Source organism: Lethenteron reissneri, chromosome 51 (genome assembly GCF_015708825.2).
Source record: "Lethenteron reissneri isolate LAM-NWPU_2019-01 chromosome 51, ASM1570882v1, whole genome shotgun sequence".
In the NCBI taxonomy this organism is placed as follows: Eukaryota; Metazoa; Chordata; class Hyperoartia; order Petromyzontiformes; family Petromyzontidae; genus Lethenteron; species Lethenteron reissneri.
The window spans coordinates 6,671,132-6,692,845 of record NC_083829.1 but is presented as its reverse complement, the minus strand read 5'-3'; the positions used below and the strand labels follow the sequence as shown (position 1 = coordinate 6,692,845).

The 21,714-nt window shown below is 52.5% G+C and overlaps 2 protein-coding genes across 6 annotated transcripts in view; one reads left to right on the top strand and one right to left on the bottom strand.

Moving 5' to 3' along the window:
- Window positions 1–129: 129 nt before the first annotated feature.
- On the top strand, window positions 130–11,815 carry HMCES (5-hydroxymethylcytosine binding, ES cell specific). Of its 4 annotated transcripts, XM_061572768.1 has the most exons (8): window positions 130–188; window positions 4,753–5,030; window positions 5,913–6,047; window positions 6,467–6,595; window positions 7,417–7,724; window positions 8,960–9,173; window positions 10,383–10,581; window positions 11,308–11,808. In XM_061572768.1, the coding sequence occupies exons 1-7, from the start codon at window positions 182–184 to the stop codon at window positions 10,539–10,541; spliced, it is 1,230 nt and encodes a 409-aa protein (XP_061428752.1). In that variant the 5' UTR covers window positions 130–181; the 3' UTR covers window positions 10,542–10,581; window positions 11,308–11,808. The 4 variants fall into 4 exon arrangements, with proteins under 4 accessions (XP_061428752.1, XP_061428751.1, XP_061428753.1 ...); XM_061572767.1 differs by having other exon boundaries at window positions 10,383–11,815; XM_061572769.1 differs by having other exon boundaries at window positions 10,386–11,814.
- A 1,152-nt stretch (window positions 11,816–12,967) lies between these two features.
- TMCC2 (transmembrane and coiled-coil domain family 2) overlaps window positions 12,968–21,714 on the bottom strand; it is a 72,678-nt gene continuing 63,931 nt past the window's right edge. For both annotated transcript variants that reach the window (XM_061572742.1, XM_061572743.1), the window contains exons 3-7: window positions 20,336–20,662; window positions 19,383–19,521; window positions 18,466–18,856; window positions 17,767–17,902; window positions 12,968–17,653 (exon numbers count right to left, since the gene is read on the bottom strand). In XM_061572742.1, coding sequence (XP_061428726.1) covers window positions 17,327–17,653; window positions 17,767–17,902; window positions 18,466–18,856; window positions 19,383–19,521; window positions 20,336–20,662 — 1,320 coding nt within the window. In that variant the 3' untranslated portion in view covers window positions 12,968–17,326. The remainder of the gene's footprint in view (window positions 17,654–17,766; window positions 17,903–18,465; window positions 18,857–19,382; window positions 19,522–20,335; window positions 20,663–21,714) is intronic.

Genomic DNA, 21,714 nt, shown 5'->3' with positions numbered 1-21,714 from the left:
CCACCACCGCCGCCGCTCATTGGTCCGTCCACGGGGAGTCACGTGGGCAGCGCGCGCGCACGCGCACGCCGCGACCGGCGGCAAGGTCACCCGCGGCGGTGACGTCGACGAGCTGTGTGACGTCACGGCCGCCGCGTTTCTTGGGGTTCAGCGCGCGCCACGTGATTGAGCGCGCGGGCCCATGCCAGGTCAGAGGAAATTATCCAGTCCGTGACTGGATCGATACTATAGATTAGAATCGTGAGGAATTTAATTCGATTGTCTCTTTCTATTTCCGTATATGTTGTGCCGTGTGCTGGTGCACGCGATTGTTGCACGCGGAGCTTCCCGTAGCGGTTGTAGCATCGCGAGCAATAACGGAATTGATTCTGAATCGATTCCGACAACGATTTGCAAAATGAATACATCGATTGTGCTCGCGATACTATTCATATGAATCGATGAATATCGGGTTTTTTCTTGTTTTGTAATTGTTGCACGTAAATCATCGAGCATTTATACATATCTACACGCACACACTGGCGAAAGAAACAATATTATAACTATTGGATCGAATCGAGAAGTCGATTGCTGAACGGGTGGGGAGCATCGTGATATGGCGAACTCGTGTAGAGGTTGAGCTTGGAGGTGAACTTTATAAAATAATAAAAATAAAACATAATAAAATAATTCTCACGACGTTTCGGCCACAACGTCCGTCAAGTAGACAGAGTCTGAAATGCTCAGGACTCTGTCTACTTGACAGACCTGTTCTTCACCTGAGGACGGCTGCTTGCGTTGTGGCCGAAACGTCGTGAGAATTATTTTATTATGTTTTATTTTAATTATTTTATTACTTCCCTTCTACGTGACTTTACCGAAAGAACCAAGAAGATGAATCCCTGCAGTCACGAAAGCTTTAAATCGAAATTTACTTTATAACCTTTATTTATACTGCAAGAGGAATCCGATGAGCTATTGAGCTCCTTTATGATAGATCAGAATCATCTTCTTTATTTATACTGCAGGAGGAATCCGATGAGCTGTAAAGCTCTTTTTTGACATGTCCAGTAGGGGCACGGGGTCAGAACGTTATAACAACTTGATCTTTGATTTAAAGCTTTCGTGACTGCAGGGATTCATCTTCTTGGTTCTTTCGGTAAAGTCACGTAGAAGGGAAACAAAATAATAAAAATATAAAACAATAAAAATTTTCACGACGTTTCGACTGCAACACAAGCAATCATCAAGTGTGAAATCCACAGCAATATATTATTTTATCATAATAGTTTTTTTTATTTCCCTTCTACGTGACTTTACCGAAAGAACCAAGAATAACAACTTGATCGTTTGTCCGTTTGATCTAGCGTCCATTCAATCGTGTTAATTCATTTTAAATACTCTGTTTATTTTTGGTAAAGTCACGTAGTTAGAAATACAATTCCCTGCGGTAAATCTTGACTTAAAGCTTTCGTGACTTTAAAACAGTCTGCCTCGGCAGTTTTCTCCCTCTTTTTTCCTCCTGATGACAATCACTTGTGTTGTAATCGAAACGTATATTTTTATAACCTATCTATGTGACTTTACCGAAAGACCCAAAGAATATAAATTCCCTGCGGTAATTATCCCCCCCACCTCAGTTGCCTTTAGATTCTTTAAAAAATCGCCTCACTCTTTGGCGGGATTTTTTCTGTTTGTAATCGAAACGTAGTTTTTTTTATTAATTTGAATCTAAATTTCGATTTAAAGCTTTCGTGACTGCAGGGATTCATCTTCTTGGTTCTTTCGGTAAAGTCACGTAGAATGGAAATTTGAACCTATTTATGTGACTTTAAATCTAGAGTTTACCGAAAGACCCAATCCCTCGCTCACCCCCCACCCCTCGCCCCCCCCCACCCCTCGCTCCCCCCCCACCCCTCGCTCCCCCCCACCCCTCGCTCCCCCCCCACCCCTCGCTCCCCCCACCCCTCGCTCCCCCCCCACCCCTCGCTCCCCCCCCACCCCTCGCTCCCCCCCACCCCTCGCTCCCCTCACCCCTCGCTCCCCCCCCACCCCTCGCTCCCCCCCCACCCCTCGCTCCCCCCCCACCCCTCGCTCCCCCCCACCCCTCGCTCCCCCCCCACCCCTCGCTCCCCCCCCACCCCTCGCTCCCCACCCTCGCTCCCCACCACCCCTCGCTCCCCCCCCCACCCCTCGCTCCCCCCCCCACCCTCGCTCCCCCCCACCCCTCGCTCCCCCCCCCCCACCCATCGCTCCCTCCCCACCCCTCCATCCCCCCCCCCCTCGCTCCACTCCCCCCCCCCACCCCTCGCTCCCCCCCCCCCCAACCCTCGCTCCCCGCTCCCACCCCACCCCTGGCTCCCCCCCCCCACCCCCTCTCATACTCCCCCCCCACCCCTCGCTCCCGCCCCCACCCCTCGCTCCCCTCCCCCCTCGCTCCCCCCCCCACCCCTCGCTCTCGCCCCACCCCTCGCCCCCCCCCACCCCCTCGCCCCCCCCAACCCTCGCTCCCCCCCCACCCCTCGCTCCCCCCCCACCCTCGCCTCCCCCCCCCCACTCCCTCGCTCCGCCCCCCACCCCTCGCTCCCCCCCCCCAACCATCGCTCCCCCACCCCTCGCTCCCACCCGCACCCCTCGCTCCCCACCCCACCCCTCGCTCCCCCCAACACCTCGCTCGACCCCCCCTCGCTCCCCCCCCACCCCTCGCTCCCCCCCACCCCTCGCTCCCCCCCCACCCCTCGCTCCCCCCCCACCCCTCGCTCCCCCCCCACCCCTCGCTCCCCCCCCCACCCCTCGCTCCCCCCCCCACCCCTCGCTCCCCCCCCACCCCTCGCTCCCCCCCCACCCCTCGCTCCCCCCCACCCCTCGCTCCCCCCCACCCCTCGCTCCCCCCCACCCCTCGCTCCCCCCCCCCCACCCCTCGCTCCCTCCCCACCCCTCGCTCCCCCCCACCCCTCGCTCCCCCCCACCCCTCGCTCCCCCCCCACCCCTCGCTCCCCCCCCACCCCTCGCTCCCCCCCCCCACCCCTCGCTCCCTCCCCACCCCTCGCTCCCCCCCACCCCTCGCTCCCCCCCCCCCCACCCCTCGCTCCCCCCCCCCACCCCTCGCTCCCCCCCCACCCCTGGCTCCCCCCCCACCCCTCGCTCCCCCCCCACCCCTCGCTCCCCCCCCACCCCTCGCTCCCCCTCACCCCTCGCTCCCCCCCCACCCCTCGCTCCCCCCCACCCCTCGCTCCCCCCCCCACCCCTCGCTCCCCCCCCACCCCTCGCCTCCCCCCCCCACCCCTCGCTCCCCCCCACCCCTCGCTCCCCCCCCACCCCTCGCTCCCCCCCACCCCTCGCTCCCCCCCACCCCTCGCTCCCGCCCCACCCCTCGCTCCCCCCACCCCTCGCTCCCCCCCACCCCTCGCTCCCCCCCACCCCTCGCTCCCCCCCCACCCTCGCTCCCCCCCCACCCCTCGCTCCCCCCCACCCCTCGCTCCCCCCCCACCCCTCGCTCCCCCCCACCCCTCGCTCCCCCCCCCACCCCTCGCTCCCCCCCCACCCCTCGCTCCCCCCCCACCCCTCGCTCCCCCCCCACCCCTCGCTCCCCCCCCACCCCTCGCTCCCCCCCACCCCTCGCTCCCCCCCCACCCCTCGCTCCCCCCCCACCCCTCGCTCCCCCCCCACCCCCGCCACCCTCTTCCATCCACCAGCCCGCGTCCAATCACGCGCGAGTTCGAAATTATTTAAATTTTCACTTAAAACTTTCGTGACCGCAGGAATTCATATTCCTGGTTCTTTCGGTAAAGTCACGTAGATAGAAAATAAAAATTAATTAAAATAAGATTTTTTAAAAAATAAAGCAAAAAAACCCGCGACGTAGCGAGGTGCAATGCCCCCCCCTATCTCTATCCCCTCTCTCCCCCGATCTCTACCCCCCCATCTCCCCCCCCCCTCTCTCCCCCTATCTCTCACTCCCCCTCTCTCTCCCCCCCCCTCTCTCCCCCCCCCTCTCTCCCCCTATCTCTACCCCCCTCCCTCCCTCTCTGCCCCTATCTCTCCCCCCCTCTCTCCCTATCTCTGCCCCCTTCCCCCCCCATTCTCTAATCTTACACGAGCACTGGCTAACTGGCTGCCCTGCCCATGCTGTTTACGCCTCACAACTCTCGTCCCCCACCCACCCACACTTTGGAACCCCTGATAAGCAGATTTATTTGGAGGTTAGCCCCCTCTTTTCTCTCCACTTGATGAAGACCGCTTGTGTTGGCGATCGAAACGTCGTGGATTTTTTAACTTTTCTGATTTTCAATTTTTTAAAATTTAAATTAGCTATCTACGTGACTTTACCGAAAGAACCAAGAATATAATTTATTTATTTCGACAACCAATCCGGCGTAAGTCGCGCTAAGGATATGTGACCCGTGTGCGGAAGCGTAACGGAGTGTGCCAACTGTTCGCCCGTAAAGTGAAATACAAATGTGTTGCAGGTCAAAGGCGTTCTTCGCGTAGCATTGGTTTATTATTTGAGTCGTTTCCTGCCGTACGCACCCTGAAAGTTGTGTGTGTCTGCAGCAAGCGCGTGTATGTGTACCTATGGACGCGCGCGCGTGTGTGTGGGGGTTAGCGCGCTGCGCTACGAACCCGGCGACCCGAGTTCGATTCCCGCTCACGGCCAACACAATCAGGCGACTCCTTGATGCCTTCATTCAAACACCTCCCCCGTGTGTTGTTCTAGCATGGTTAAGTGCAATCCAGTAACTGAACTAAACTTCTGCTTTGTGTGGGATGGAGGTCCAGAAACAGGACTCGGATCCGCTACCCCACAGATCGTCCCCTCGGCTACTCCCGGCGGCGCCAGGTCGCCCATACCAGGCTCGACCATGTGCGGCCGCACTGCGTGCCCACTGCCGGCGGGCCAGGTGTCGCGGGCGTGCACGTACCGGGACAGAAAGGGCCGCCGAACCGTGCCGGCGTGGAGGGATGGCGACGCCACCAAATACCGGCCCTCCTTCAACAAGAGCCCCAGCACTTTCTGCCCCGTGCTCGTGTCCAAGCGACACTTCTGCCAGGTGCTTGGCCGCCTACAGGGGACTCAGGAGCCCCTGAGCAGGGATTGGTCGGGCAGGGAAGGAGCTGTGATGGCTGTGCGTGAGGTTATTGTAATTTCTGGATATTTGCAGCGTAATGATGCGTAGTTTCAACGTGTAGGTATACCGATAGTTAAGCTCACAGCACTTGCCCCAACAGTCTGTTAAGGCTATGTGGGGATCTTTGTTGTGTGAGGATCTATAGTTTTTATAATGTGTATATGATGAACTTGTAAGGCAGATGAGAGCAGGTTGGAGTGCTTTTGGAAAACTAAGATAAATTAAAATATAACAAAAGTTTTTAACGAGTGTATGTTAAATTTTGATTTGAAGCTTTCGTGACTGCAGGGATTCATATTCTTGGTTCTTTCGGTAAAGTCACGTAGAAGGGAAATAATAAAATAATATAAATATTGTTTTTAGAATATGAGTGTATGTTACCTTGCTATTTTGACATTGACAAATAAATTGAATGAGCACAAGGAAAGCGTACAGAAATGTACGAAATTGCACTGAGAGACGGGAAGAGAAACGCACACACGCAGGACACGACGCTACGACAGACGATGGCTGGTGGTCGAGACGAATGACGTCGTGGTGGCAGCCAAAGGAGGGAACGCACCCACGAGGATTTCCACCACGGAGATGGAGCAATGAGGTTGTGTCCATATGCTAGACGGATGGTTCCATCGCAACACGATTAAAGATGCCGTCGGCGTGGGCAGACTTTTACACAGAAGTACAGAGATAATTGGCTGCTGATGTTGAGGCAGGATGCGGATGTTTTTTTAATCATGTTGGTGTTAATGTCAGCAATGTCGACGAGGATAAAAAATCATGACGATGCCGCTATTACCGCCGCAGGACGCGGAGCCCGGTGAGCGCGTCCTCGCCGCCATGCGCTGGGGCCTTGTGCCGCTGTGGTCCCGTGAGCCGACCTCCACCTACAGCATGAACAACTGCCGCAGCGACACCATGACAGAGAAGAAGTCCTACCAGGTGTGGATTCTCACACGTCCGTTCATCTGCGCGTAACCATGAATGCGTGACCCTTTACGTGTGATCATCAAGTTCATGTATTAGGTATAGCCCTGTGAGCCATTCGGCTCTTGAATCGGGTGCAACCGCAACAAACAAAAAACAAAAACATGAACAAAAAAACATCTTAAAGTGAATATGTGACTGAGTGCAAACAGATAATCCAAGAAAAGACAGCAAAATATTGCAGAAAAAACACCGTACACCAACACAGTGTGCATCATCGCTGTGCGCATCATCAATCGGTGCTGAATCGTAGACGTGACTGCCCTGACATACTGTGACATTCGGAGGGAGGTATTGCAAAAATAGTTTCAACCTTATTTGTAAAGTGCTACTAAAAATGATGATATTGGGCCTGGCGCATCTCTCTACCGCAGGTGCCCCTCAACAAGGGCCAGCGCTGTGTGGTGGTGGCCGACGGCTTCTTCGAGTGGCACAGGGGCAAGACCAAGCAGCCGTACTTCATTTATGCACCAGAGAACCGCGACCGCCTACACCTGCTGCTCGTACGTACAGCCGGGTGCAGTGAAGTCGACCAATCGAATTATTTTATCGATTACTCGTGGTCCCTGTAAATATTCCAGCCTGCCTCCTGAAGGCGGGAACCGCCCCCCCCCCCCCCCCCCACAAGCCATGCCCAGTGTGACCCAGTCAGTGATGTCTTAATGATAATAACTTAGCTTTAAACAGGTACCTGGTGCGGTGTGTTAACATCAGCACTGGGGGAGACAAAGGCGGCCAGGTGCGGCATTGCACCACACCGCCCCCTCGTACACTGTGCTGTATTTTTATTAATTTGAACCTATCTATGTGACTTTAAATCTAGAGTTTCCCGAAAGACCCAATTCGTCGTGACGTCACATCCCTCGCTCCCCCCCCACCCCTCGCTCCCCCCCACCCCTCGCTCCCCCCCCACCCCTCGCTCCCCCCCCCCACCCCTCGCTCCCCCCTTGCCCCCCACCCCTCACTCCCCCCCCCACCCCTCGCTCCTCCCCCCCACCCCACCCCTCGCTCCCCCACCCCTCGCTCCCCCCCACCCGTCGCTCCCCCCCCCACCCCTCGCTCCCCCCCCACCCCTCGCTCCCCCCCCCCCACCCCTCGCTCCCCCCCCACCCCTCGCTCCCCCACCCCTCGCTCCCCCCCCCACCCCTCGCTCCTCCCCACCCCTCGCTCCCCCCCACCCGTCGCTCCCCCCCCACCACTCGCTCCCCCCCCACCCCTCGCTCCCCCCCCACCCCTCGCTCCCCCCCCCACCCCTCGCTCCCCCCCACCCCTCGCTGAGACTCTAAAGTCTACGTGAGGAATATTTCCTTGTGTCTTTGTACAGGAGGCGGCTGAAGCGACCACCAGCGGTGAGAACATCAAGATGGAGGAGCTGAAGGAAGAGGTGACAAAGGAGGGGAAGGTGAAAAAGGAAGAGGAGGTGAAGGAGGAAGTGAAGGAGGAAGTGAAGGAGGTGAAGGAGGAGGAACGCTGCGGTGTGGAGGAGGAGGTTGAGGAGTGGCGTGGCTGGCGTCCCCTCACAATGGCGGGTCTCTTTGAGTGCTGGCAGGGTGCAGGGGCAGAGGAGCCCCTCTACACCTTCACCGTAATCACTGTAGACGCGTCGCCCACGCTGGCCTGGCTGCACCACCGGTACACCCGCGTGTGTGTGTGTGTGTGAGCGTGCTTGTATGAGCGGTAGTGTAGCGGTTAGCACGCTGCGCTACGAACGCAGCGACCCGAGTTTGATTCCTGCTCACGGCCAACACCTGAACCGGTCCTGGGCCTCCCCTAGGTCGACTCAGTCTCAAATGAGTACCCGGTGCGAGGTGTAAATATCAGCACTGGGGAGACAAACGCAGCCGGGCACTGTGGTGGCCACCCACCTCCTCGTGTGCCGTGCAGGCCTTCATAGGTGCTCACTAACAGCACTTGTGCCCACATTCTGTTGAAGGCTATACGGGGGATTTTTGTCTGTGTCTGAGAGAGTGAAGAAGTTTCCGTACCTGGGTATTGTGCTTATGACCAACTCCAGTCTGGCAGCAGAGTTCTCAGTCAGATTCAGCCAAGTGGCATAATCTTTTTGCCAGCTGCGTGACGCTGTGTAGAAGCTGAGTTGTGTGAAGAGCTTACAAATCTTTGATAGATCTGGACATGTTCCCATCAGTGAGCTCCGACGGGCAAGGCTGCGTTGGCTGGGTCATGTAGCCCGCATGCCCAGTTACCACATGTCCAAGCAGCTTCTGTTTGGACGGATAGGGGATAAACTGGCACGGTATAGGCCGGAAAAGAGATGGACTCGTACCAGTCCAGATCAGCCTCTATAGAGGAGGCTCATGAAGGACGCTGCAGTTGCCCTCCAACAACAATGGAGGGCAGAGGAGCAATGCTCACAATGAGCAAAGCATTAGGCGGCAAAAATGCAGCAAGTTGGTACAGTAGGGGGCACAGGTGGTCCATCCACCAGTCATCTGAGAGAGTTAACCCATGGCACCTAGGACTGTCCCGTGAACTTTCAGCGACCCTTCGACACTTCATGTGGCCTCGGAGTGCACCTGGCCTGGCACAAGCGTTGTGGTGTGGAGCGGTGGTGGAGTAATTAGCACACTTTACTACAAACTCGGAGTAATGAGTTTGATTCCTGCTGAAGGCTAACACCAGTGACGATTATCTGAACTGGTCCTGGGCCTCCCCTAGGTTGAATCAGCTTTAAATGAGGAATTGGAGCGATGTGTAAAAACATCACCACTGGGGAGACAAAGGCGGTCGGGGGTGGTGCTGGCCACCTACCTTGTGTACCGTGTTGGCCTTCATAGGTGCTCTTTAACAGCTCTTGCCCCAACAGTCTGCTACAGGCTATACGGGGGATCTTTGTCTTTGTGCCGTAGCATGCCGGCCATCCTAGAAGATGACGATGCCGTGCGGCGCTGGCTGGACTTTGGCACGCTGCCCGGCGGCAAGGCGGCGCTGGAGGAGCTGGTGCGGCCGAGCGAGCGCGTGGCTTTCCACGCCGTCTCCACCTTCGTCAACAACTCGCGCAACAACTCGCCCGAGTGCGTGCTCGAGGCACGGCCGCATGACCCTGCCACCGCCGAGAAGCCGGTACGTTGCACGACACGGCATCGGGCAGAATACTGCACCCAGCAATGCACCTGGTAAATAGACCATGTCCGGAAAAAAACACGTGGTGCCTGGCGAGACACGGGGTACCCAGAAAAAAAAGGTCTCGCGGCCGTCTGGAGGCAGATTGAGAAAGGGTGAGTGAGCATTGTCTTTTGGCCCAAACTAGAATGGGATGGCGCTGAATGGAAATCACGGAATCATTTGGTGTTCGCACAACTATTACAGTGCACTGCTATCACACATGAAGGCATGACAATTCACAGACATAGTCTGCAGGAGTTTCGTATTATTAATCTCGTTTCTAGGCTGCGTGCACATTGTTTCTGCCTGATAAGTTTCTCATAATTTTACACTGTTAGAATTGGTTATTTAAATGCACGTTGTATCATGCACATACAGTCTCATCTTGTTATGGCTCATTTATTCCACGACCCAAAAGCTAACGTTTCATTTTCACAAAGCGCATTCAATTTTCAAACGCATTATTATATGCGCATATCACGAGATATTATTTGAATGGAGAGATGAATCAATTCATACTGCTTGGGTTTTCGCGCTTGTGCTGTGTAGCTGCCCACGGTGTTTGACGTTGTTACCTGGCGTTAGTTTAACACGTAGCAGGCTTTCGCGACCAATATTATTCATAATCAACGTTTTTGGGTTAGATCGCGTTATTTATAAATGTGTCGTAACCCTCCACCACCCGACACGGCCAATCAGCAAAAAAAGTCACGTTAACAAAAGACAAATAGTTCACTGTTTTAGCCCACCGGTGTGTTGAAGTGTGAAACCACAACATTTACATTTCCAAAAAAAAAAAAAATGTTGTGGTTTCACGCTTCAACACACCGGTGGGCTAAAGCAGTGAACTATTTGTCTTTTGTCAATGTGACACTTTTTTTGCTGATTGGCCATGTCGGGTGGTGGAGGGTTACGACACATTTATAGATAACGCGATCTAACCCAAAAACGTTGATAATGAATTACCTGGCGTTGTTTTGAGCGATGTCCGACGTTTTGCTTCTTTGGGAAGAAGCTCCCCAGCGTATGGAGTGAAACGTCAGGACGTCACTGCCGAACAACGCGCGGCACAACCCAAGATGGCATCGGAGAGAATCGATGAGACGCCCACGCCGTAACCGTGCCTCCGATTCCCATCTTCCTTCTCTCCCCTGCCCCTCGGGGCAGCAGAAACCCAATGGCAGCAGTCTCCTCATGATGAACTGGCTGAAGAAGAGTGAGAAGAAGGAGGGAGCTTCCCCATTGAGCACTAAGTCGGAGCCTCAGGAGAATGATGGCGAGGAGGGAGCGGAGGGAAGCGACACGAAGAGGATGAGGCTTGCCTGACCGCCACCTCGTACAGATGCGAGGAGGGCTTGATATACTGGTGGGGGTGAAGTGATGTGGAAGAGATGCAAACACCGTTGAGTCAGTGTCACTCGTCCCAGGTGGCAGAGAGTTAGTGGTGTCCGTTTCTTTATATGGCAATGTCGAAAAGAAGAGGTTATTGCATAGGCATCCCAATAATAACACTGGTCAACACACTTTTTCTGGCATAAGGTATTCCAACGGTTTGAAGGTAAATTTGGGGTGCCGATTCCAAATCTGGCATTAGTTTTTGTCTATCACATCAGGTTTTTGAGATATCAAATATTGCATTTTCAATAAAAACTGCAGAAGAAAAATATTAAATAAATGTGGATATCTACATAAAATGATATTATAAACACACTATCCTAAAAAACAGCACCATATTTTAACACTAAAGCAGTCACTGACTCGCAACAACTTGCAATCATAAGTGACAGTTAATTTCGGGTAAAATCAATGAAAATGGGGTATGCCGATAGCATAAAAATGAGATGTGATAGAGCACTGCAAAAGTCCAGGCCAGAAAAAAAAAATTTTTGTTGTTGACCAGTGTAATAAGACTACCCCTAACAAATCTAGTCAACCAGTCACTTGAACCTGCACTTTCTCTGGACCCTAACCGTACAAGTGAAGCAAACAGTAGCCAGACAACCAGCCACGAGAACTCGCCCTCTTACAGACTGTAACCATGTCACCAAGGTACCTTTTTTTTTACTTTGTTCATACTTCACTTTTGTTGCAGGCACAGGGAGAGCGAGTTGAGCCACCGACACAGCTTTGCGACGAAACCCTGGAAGCAATGCAGCCATTCGTCGCTTTCACCAAAAATGACATTCGATTCCTCGTGGCCGTCAGTCGACGATCGCGCGGATCCTCTCTTCCACCTCTTGACGTTGTCGTCAATCGCCGCAACGGAGAGCGACGGCCACACCGAGGGACCTCTACCCGTGTGTTGACGGTGCAATGTTTGTTGAATGTTTGAGCCTCGTCACTGTTAATGTTAGTTTTCTCAGCAGATGTATGCTGTTGAAGACGAGGGGGCTTTCGAGTTGATCTCCATTTCAGGGGTATTTTTTCCGTAACTACACTTGGAAGAAAATGTGAAAACGGTTCAAGTTTAGAAAACATTGTGTATTTGCTTTAATTTAAAGCTTTCGTGACTGCAGGGATTCATCTTCTTGGTTCTTTCGGTAAAGTCACGTAGAAGGGAAATAATAAAATAAAACATAATAAAATAATTCTCACGACGTTTCGGCCACAATGCAAGCAGCCGTCCTCAGGTGAAGAACAGGTCTGTTGGAAAGACAGCGTCTGAATGAACACCATTGAATGAACACCATTCAGACGCTGTCTTTCCGACAGACCTGTTCTTCACCTGAGGACGGCTGCTTGCGTTGTGGCCGAAACGTCGTGAGAATTATTTTATTATGTTTTTTATTATTATTTTATTATTTCCCATCTACCTGACTTTACCGAAAGAACCAAGAAGATTGTGTATTTGCTTTCTCTCAGAAGGGTCTCTACTACAGTGAGCTTGAGTCCCGCAAGAGGGTATTTTGGCCTATTCTTTCATACTGGCCAGATGTCTTGGAAGAGGTGGGAATACCCACACTTTGGGTCTTTCGGTAAAGTCACGAAGATGGGTTACGTTTCGATAGCAACACAAGCGTTCGTCATGTGTTGCGATCGAAACGTCGTAGTTTTTTGTTATTTTCTTTGAACCTATCTACGTGACTTTACCAAAAGACCCAAAATATATTAATTCCTGCAGTCAAGAAAGCTTTAAGTCAAGATTCGCACCTGGCCTATGAAGAAACATAACTGGAGATGACCAAACCAGATAAGAAAACATTCAATGTTGTGTGGGACCACCAAAATATACTGCATCTGTGTAAAGTTAAACGTCATGCAAATTCTGACAATGCACTTTGATTAGCCTTGCCCCTGTGATAAAGAGACCCTGATAGCAATGTAAATGATGATGAGGGTTATGTTCTCATGTTGTGATTTGTGCTGCATTAATTTAACAAAGTTTGCGATGTTCTCCAAGAGCCGCATTTGGAGCTGCTTCACGGCTAGACTGTTCAAACTCTCCTTTCCCCACGTCTCTCTCAACTGAAACATTTATCTCGGTTTCGACATTCAGCTTCTCATTGGCAGAATTGGGCTCGGTCTGCTGACCGAATTTCAAAACCACTCCAAAGTGCCCGTATTGAACCAATACTGCAAATTTGTACTCCCAGAAGGCCGTGTGGCTGATGGGATGCGTGAAAAACACTTACGTGGAGATGGTGTGAAGTTGGGCGTTATTGATTTAGGTCTCGAATGTTCTCCACGACGCTTAGGTGTTATTTTGTGCTACTACGGAACTCTGGACTTCACAAAGTACAAATAAAGCACGGCATGTTTAAAACTGTTTATTTTCAAGTTTTTTTTCTTGCTTTTAAAGTCCAAGCGAAGGGTATGTTTTGTATTGCTTAATTCCTACTACAGTATATGCCTTTACTTCATACACTTCAGTGACCATGGGCACATCACTACTTATCCCCAACTCACGAGTAGGCTTGCAATGATATAAGTGAACAACAATTGGGTAATTTTTTTACTTTTTAATATTTAATCACCTTGTAGTTTTATTATTTAATATTTACTCTTCATTGTAAAAATTGCACAATGGCATTTGTTCATCTGTACACAGGTGACCTTGGGTCTCAATGGGTTCTTTATAGAGTACGTCTTTTGTCAAATCCACTACTGGAGGAAGGCCTTACTGTGCCATGTCCGTCGTGAGGGTTCTTTGACCAGACCTCGCCATGCTGGCGAGTGAAGGAGAGGAGGGGGGGGCGCTAGTTGAGACTTCACTTGCCACCAATGTTTAGCTGTGGCCGGAAATCAAGTCACTTGGTTCACAGCATGTTTCGCTGTTTTATTCGTACAAATATTAACAGACTTCTAAGATTCAATGTATCGTGACGACCAAAGGTCAATTTGATTCAATCGTTTTGCCATCTCGCTTGTTCTACTATTCCGCACGGTGACGTGCATTTACTTTGCGTTCAATCATAAATAATTAATGTGTACACAATTCAACACGTGTGCGTGTGTATACACGCTGCAGGATGGCGAGAGATGGCAAAGGCCTGGGGAGTCTTCCATCCAGCAGTGGATTGATCGTGGCCGATGATGCTAATGTTTATATCGTTAGCGTAGGAATCAATTGTAAGTTGGTGAATCGTTACAAGCCTACCGAACTGAGCTCCCAGCGCGGCACAGGGAGGGAAGCGGAGACGGGCGGGCTCTAAAAACCACATACACCTGGCCCCACACGTTCTCACCGCCGCACCAAATATTCTCACAGAGTACCACGAGGAGTTCGTGTCGCTGGCACATAGCGGCGATCGATGACAACGAAGGCACTCAGAACATCTCAACACCGACCGACCGACCGCACACATTCCGCCTTCCAAGACACATTCAGCACCTGTGGAATCAGGCTTGAAATCCAGGCTTCATATTTACTCCTTTTCCACTGCCACATCCGAGCCGAGCCAGCACGATGGCCCTTATCGTACGGGTCGTTTTTCCCACTGGCTGTCGTGCCGAGGCAGAACTGAAAATCGTGATACACTGCTCTCAGAATACATCTGAATTTGGCTTGTGGCAAAACAGGGCCAGGGGCACGGCTATTAAAATGTTCATTACATACGTAAGTTTAACTTCTTTCGCACTGTACGTAGCCCACCGTGCTAATGAGGCGAGTGTGATGTCATTGTGTTGTAAGGACACAACATCACCGTATCATTCTGTGCGTGTGATGTGAACAGCACAGGTCTCTCGGGGGGTTCTGCAGTGGAAAAATCTCACGCTTGGCGCGGCTCGGTTATGCAGTGGAAAAAGAGGTATCTGAGCCTCGACAACTGGCTGCTTGTGGTCACACAATTGGATTTCTCGCAACTCCCTGAATGAACGGCGCTCGTTTAGTTGATTGTATTTGCATAATGAGCTGCACTGCACTCCTTTGACGAGCTGCTGCTTGCTGTGTCCGCAGCCCACCGTCACCCACTGCTGCTGTGCGCTTCGCCACCATTTGTTCCCGTGCTGAGCCAACACGAGAAACACGCTTCTTGCTATAAATAACATTGGTCGGTGCCCTAATGTTCCGATACCTTAAAAGAGGAAGACAAGACTCAAAAACAAAACAGCGCTAATTTCCAGGTAGATATGTACCTTGGCTGTGTGTCCAGCCTGTCCAACAAGAGTTGAACGCTTCATTAATGAGAACAGAAGACATTAAAGTGACTTGAAGGTGCACTCTAGCGATGTCAGTAGTGAAACGAAACACCGATTGAAATTGATTCTTACACACATGCATCAAGTCGTGAGTGAGAATTGACTATTTTCAATTCGTATTCAGTGCAAGTTGGTTCACGTGACCCTCCAGCCACAAGAGGCACTACTACATTCACCACTGTTAGGAAAAATCACGAATTCTTTAATTGAATCGCGGACCCAGAATAATGAGAATCGAATCACTGAAGGTCGAATTGGTTGCACGTATGATGATCTCCATCGCTTGAGGTGGCCTGAAAGTCACCTGAAAGTATGTTTTGTCATTAATGAAGCTTCAAACTCTTGTCGAACAGCCCAGAGCACATAGCCTGAGCATGTAACTACAAGGTGATGAGAACCGTTTGATTCCTGAGTAGCGTCTCTGTAGTCACATATCACTGCCTCAACCCACGTCCGATTCCAACAACCTCACACAGTAGCCAACATTGCCCGTCTGTAATTCCTCAATAAAAATTACACTCCTTTCTATCTTAAACCGACACAAACCATGGACGTGCTACGCCTGCCAGCCTCTGCCCTATATTGCACACGCATCTTAAGAGAGACGTTTCTGTCCGCGCGCGTGAGCACACACACAATCCCAGTCCTTGGTCACGCGCTCAGATCCGCGCTTTGTTCAGCTCCCAACTTCGCATTCTCAATGCTGCACCCCGACCGAGGCGAAGAACTTCACCCATAAGGTGCAAAAGGGCCCAACGCATTGACACCACGGGCATCACGCGGCCCCCAAAAGGGCCCAAGCTTCGTTACTGTAGATTCATCCTTTGTGAAAACTTGTTGTTAACTCTCAAAAAAAATAAACTAAACACTGTTGTTTTTTTCTTACAAAAGTTTCCGGAGGTCATGCTAGAGAGACCTATCTGAACTTCACACACCCCCAGTCCACCACTTTGGCCAGAAGCTTCATTCGTCCGAATTGTCCTTCGGAAACCCACACCGTCAAAGATTTTTCCGCCGTTGAAACTTTCGCGACGCTGGACGTCTTGAAGCGACGGAGGAGGTAGGTGGCCCTTGCAATGTGAACACTGCCTTCTCATCCTCCTGTCTTCTCGCCCATCACTCACAGCTCCGTCAGACTCGCCTTCTTAACGCCCCCCCCCCTCCCACCACTGCTTCCTCCTTCAACAAGCGAGGGGGGCGGGCTCTACCATACAAGGCTTATTGTCAACCCCTTCAGCATTCAACTTCCCAACTCCTCTGCACGCACACACACACGCACGACGCTCACACTCGTATCCGTCTCTGGAATGTGCGGCTTCACAGTTGCTAGCATAGTCAGTCCCACCGCTTTTTTTGCAAACTTAAATATATATAAAAAAATCGTTTTGCTGTATCGCCCCCCCCCCCAACCCCCCGGGCAATCCATCTCCTTTACTTTCACCTCCCTCCCAACCACCTGTAAGTACCCTCCTCCTTCCCTCTCGCCTTCCCGTCCTCTTTAAAAGTCTAAAAAGTGATTGGCTAGGGAAGACGGCACAAGCCTTAGCAGTGCCATTTCTTCCTTTGTAAACATTTTAAATAGATTTCTATAAAACAAATAAGCTTCACGATAAAATATAATGAAAAAAGCTGCTAAAAAAGCGAAAATATGAATACAAATACAAAGTAACAGAAACTATAAGTTGTACACTCGGCTCGGTGTAAACAAGGAAAGAGCTTGCGTTTCAGTTTTTGTTATTTTGCTTTAAATAAACAAAAACAAGGATGCTGCGGAGTCGCGCGGTCAGCCTTGACCCTTGTGCTTCATCGATGGCGGCCGGGGAGGTCACGGCAAGGTCGTGGTAAGGTCACGGGATGTCGAGGAACGAGGACATCACAGTCATGCGACAGGTCCGGGCGTCTTCCCGGGAGGTGTGCTTTGGTTAAAAAAAACGTGAAATAAAACGAGCGAAAGTCGCTCTTTCCGCCGTCCCACGCCCCGCTGAAGCCCACCACTGCCGCCCCCCCCCGGGACGTGGAAAAGATGGCTCTCGATGGAAACTCCCATCGTGGGTAGCTTCTCCACTCTCCAGGCGTGAGAGCCGGCGGTCTAGCCACGGTCGTTAAGACCGCTCGCACCAACCTCGATGGCTTTTGTCGCAAGTAGCCGGACTGCAAATCCACGGACAATCGCCACGATGGGCACACACAGGCGAGCTAAACGTTGGGGCCTTCACAAAGTCTTTCCCAATGCCACAAAGGCTGCAAGGGGGCCCTTCGTCAATCAATACATCGATTGCTGAGATTTTAGCGCAGACATCCGCGGCGCAATGTGCGTCGTTGGTGCGGTAAAAAAAAAAAAAATCACACTTCCTCTCTGTCAATGCTCAATTTTCAGGCAGTCCGGTCCGTTAACAACGAGGGCCGTGGACGGGTCACGGGTGGGAGCGAGGGAAGCCGGTTCAACGGCTGGCTCGCCCGCACTCGGCTCGTCAGCTTTGCGCCGAGTGGCCCTGCCCATGCATGCCGTCGACTATGCTGGCGATTGCGTCCCAGTGGCGGCAGGTGAGCGCGGCGGCGGCGAGCGCCATGAGCGTGGAGAGCACGCCGCCGCGAGTGCGCAGTAGCGGTGCCAGGCAGCTGGTGGCGGCCGACACGCACACGAGCACCACGGCCACCACGGCCAGCAGCACGTTGATCAGCTTGCCCAGCAGCGCACGGGCATCCGCGCTCTCCAGCCCCTCCAGCTGCACGACCTGCTGCTGCTGATGCTGCAGCTCCAGCTTCAACACGCGCGTCTGGCACGACTCCAGCACCTCCTGGGAGTCGCGGGTGGAGAGGGCGAAGAGTGGGGGGAGAGGGGTGAGGGGTGAGCGGCGACTGTCGTAGGTCGGCGTCGAGTGAGCGGGTGAGCTGGTGATGGGGATCTTACCTGCGTGTCTCGTGCTCGCTCGTAGGCCTGGTACGCCACCTTCTCCTCCATGCTCACCAGCTCCTGCCTTAGGTTCATCATCTCGTTCTGGTGGAGCTCCGTCAGGTCGTTGAGCTGCTCCTCAAGACGCTCAAACCTGCGGCCGCCCACGACAAAATGCGTCCCGCGATTAAAACTACACCGCCCAACGTCTCATCAGCTACAATCGATTCTTACAATCACGGTGTAACACGCACATAATTTTGTGCATGACAGTAGATAATTTACAATTTACCTTGGGGCTAATGGAAGATTTGAGACAGATGGAACAGGTGAGAAACAGTACAGACCGGTGTTTCTCAACTGCAGTCCTCGCTACTGCCCATGGGCTGTACGGGGCGACGGTCACTTTTGTTAAAGGGGCCCCAAGTAATTGACCCCAAAAAAGTAGTCGATTATAATTTTATATTAATGATTCGAATGTTCGTCTCGGCTATATACATTTAGTTTTCTCCTGACAATGCAACATCAGTGGCAGCAGCACACTTGCAATGTAACATGGTGACCAAACACAAAAACTGAATTCTCAACAAATTACTCGATTGGGAAAAGAGAGAGAGAGACTCGAAACTCCGTGAGGCTTTCCCAGACAAACGCACGTTCCCAAAACAGAATTCAAGCGATTGATCTCATGGGCCTCGCCGCGTCATCGTCTCTCACTTGAAGTGCTCCTCGTGCAGGGCCTGATTGATGAGCGCGTAGTCATGCTGCCTCTGGCTCTTCAGCTCCCCCAGCGCCTCCTCCAGCCTGCACTGCGCGTCCCGGATCTCCCGCAGTTCCTCCAAAATCGCCTCCAGCCCCGCCGAGCCCAGCTGCAGCTGCGCCGCCGCTCCACCTCCTCCGCCGACCACCGCTGCCGCCAACGTCCCTTCCGACGTCCCCCAGCCGCCGCCCCCCCCGACGGACAACAACGGCCCCCCTGGACGGGGGCTGCCGGGTCCCCCGGGACCTGACGTGCTGTTGCCCCCCCCGCCGCCGGAGTCGGACGTAGAGCTGGAGCTGTCCTCGTCGTCGCTGCCGAACAGGCGCGGGGACGAGTGGTGGGCGTCGCCTGCGAGGGATTGCGAGGGGGCTCGTTAGAGGCGATGGCGTCGTTATTCGTGGAGCGCCTCCGATTAGCGATTAGCGCGGTTGACTACGTTCGGCACGACTACGTCAACGATCTGTCGACTCCCACCGCCTCGCGAGTCAAAGAACCATCGCAATTAGGGGGGGTCGTGATTTTGTGTCAAGAATCGCTTTGAGCCTGTATCGTTTTTGTGCTGCATTGTTCTAGGCGGTGACCCGTAGGTTGCCTTGTATGTATATATTTATTGATGTTTGTTTCATTAAGCTAACGATAACATTTGTATATAATTAACACAGATTGTAAATAATAGACTTCTACGCACGGACACACACGCACAATTCGGTGTACCAAGTGAGCGTACGAATCGATTTTCGAACCAAGAATCACTCCTGCTAGGCCCGCTCACCATTGCGTGCGTTGCGCGTGTCCGGCATCGCGTTCGTACGCCGTGTGCGCACGCGCGCTGCGTGCAAGCGTAGTGTTTTGCACGTGTGCACGCATGCAGTACCGGACACAGCGGAGTCATCTGCACCACCGCCACCCTCTTCCAGGGCATTGAGGTTGTCGGTGCTGCCGAACTTGCTGCGGATGAGCGTCGCAAACTCCCGCGGCTTCGACACCACAGCCCCCGCCGCGCTGTGCGTCACCTACACCGACGGAGAGCGAGCGGGACGAAGCGATAAAGAGTCGAGCAGACGGATGTACGCGCGCTCGTAACGGCCCCTGTGTCGATCCACTGCCGGACGAGGGCTTCCCAACGCTGCCCGGGTCGTGGGAGTTATTCGAGTGAATTTCATCACACGGATCAGGGCAGGGTTGGTCAAGGCGGAGAAGCATATATGTGGGAGCATGGAAGTACACGACAACCATGGATGTTTCTGCACTGCCCTCGACCAGCCACAACGTAGTCCCACAAATCTAGAATAATCCGATGAGCGGCAGTCCTACTTTAGTCTTGGTCTATTTGACAACAACCTGTGAAATTTTAGTCACGTCCTAAGTATGTGGATTTCATTTGGCTGTGAAAATTTATAAAATCTGACTAAATAAACACAGTCCAGTGTTAATTTAGCGTTTAATAAACATTTTAATGGAAAATTGCTGACTAAATTAAACCCACAGACTTGAGACTTGGCAAAAATTCTAAAGGATGCAGTCCACTTGAATCGAACTAAACAGACTAAATTATGGCGACTAAACTAACACTGTTTGGTCACTGATCCAGGCAGTGCGAGCCCTGAACACACAGACACACATGCGCACGTACACGCACATACACGCACGTACACGCACGTACACGCACGTACACGCACGTACACGCACGTACACGCACGTACACGCACGTACACGCACATACACACACGTACACGCACGTACACGCACGTACACACCGCACCAACAACAGCCCATGACCTCCACCTCCCAACGACCCCCTCCCTCCCCCCTCGACCCCACACGCACCTGGGAGAGACCCGAGAGGCCCCCGCGTACGCTGTCCACGACTCCCTCGCTGAAGCCGCTGATGCCGGCACGCACGCTCGTCGAGACGCCCCTCAGGCCCTGCGTCACGCCGCCCAGGACGCCCTTGGCCGGGCGGCCGCCGAGGCCGGCGCCCCCGAGGCCGGCGCCCCCCGGCCCGGCGCCGTTGAGCTCCACGTCGCGCAGGCGCCGCCGGTAGCCCTCCAGCTTGCGCTGCAGCTGCGCGATTGCCGCCGCCGACTTCTGGTTCTTCTTCTCGAAGACGTTCTTGATGCGCCCCACCTGCTGCCGGTCGGCGTTGTTCGCGAGCTGTGTGGATTGCGCGGAGGTCAGGGAGGGGTCACGAGAGTTGGTTGGTCAACGTCGACGGTTTGTCGAGGTGAAAGTTGAGTTAGTCCCAAGTCAAGGTCATCGTCGTCGTCGTCGCCAGGCAGCGTTGTGTTACAGTACGTGCTGTCAACGCGAGTTTCATCCACCCCCTCCACTCTTTTGCCGCCTTCCCTCACGCTGTTCTTGTTAGATTCCATTGTGCCAAGTCTCTGTCGACAATGTCTCGCCCATGAAGCTGATCCCAGCTCTCCCACTTCTCTATCTTCCAGACTCAGACTCCGTTGCATCAGTTTTTGTCATAACCTCGCTGCGGTATCCATCGTCAAGCTCACATGTTATTTAGTCCAGGTCACGGGTTAGTGAGTCCATGTCAAGTGTTGTTTAGTCCAGGGCAAAGGATAGTCAAGGGTCAAAATTTATTTGGGAAAAACATTAGCGAGTCCAGAACTAAATGACTACAGCTAGACAACTCTGCCCTGCATACAGAGAAAGACCCCTTTGAGTTGTGAGCAATAGAGTAGGAGCTAAAACTAGACTCAATAACAACCTCCAGCCAGCAGATGGCGGTACAGCACAGCAGCGTTAATCAAGAGAAAAAAACGTGATTCCCCCAACACCCTATTTTAATGTAAAGAGTCATTTCTTATTACTTCCTATGATAAGCAAGCATACTACATCACAGAAAGTGCTGGGAATATTTAAGTTCTCATCTTGTTTTATTTCAGACCTTAACAAACAGATGGCTCAAACTTACAAAACATTGAGTCGAACAAGTTCTGTAGCTTTACAAAATGAATATGCTACAACTTCTGTAAAAATGAATAAATAAAATATTAAAAAATAAAATGTGTGCTTCCTGTTTTACAGAGGTAGCTATACAAAACAGACATCTTCTGTTAAAATAAGTGTTTTCAGTGCACAGTAACGTAAGCAATACAGTAACAGTACAGTCTTACAGTAATGTAAATTTACATACTACTAACAAAAAAGTGCAATCTTTCAACTGTAAAGTTGCATAAACTCCTGAATAA

Bases quoted from the DNA above. Each gene is read 5' to 3' on its own strand.
- HMCES (XM_061572767.1), top strand. The intron at 5,031-5,912 runs GTGCTTGGCCGC...TTACCGCCGCAG, and splicing joins CCAAGCGACACTTCTGCCAG to GACGCGGAGCCCGGTGAGCG. The intron at 6,048-6,466 runs GTGTGGATTCTC...TCTCTACCGCAG, and splicing joins CAGAGAAGAAGTCCTACCAG to GTGCCCCTCAACAAGGGCCA.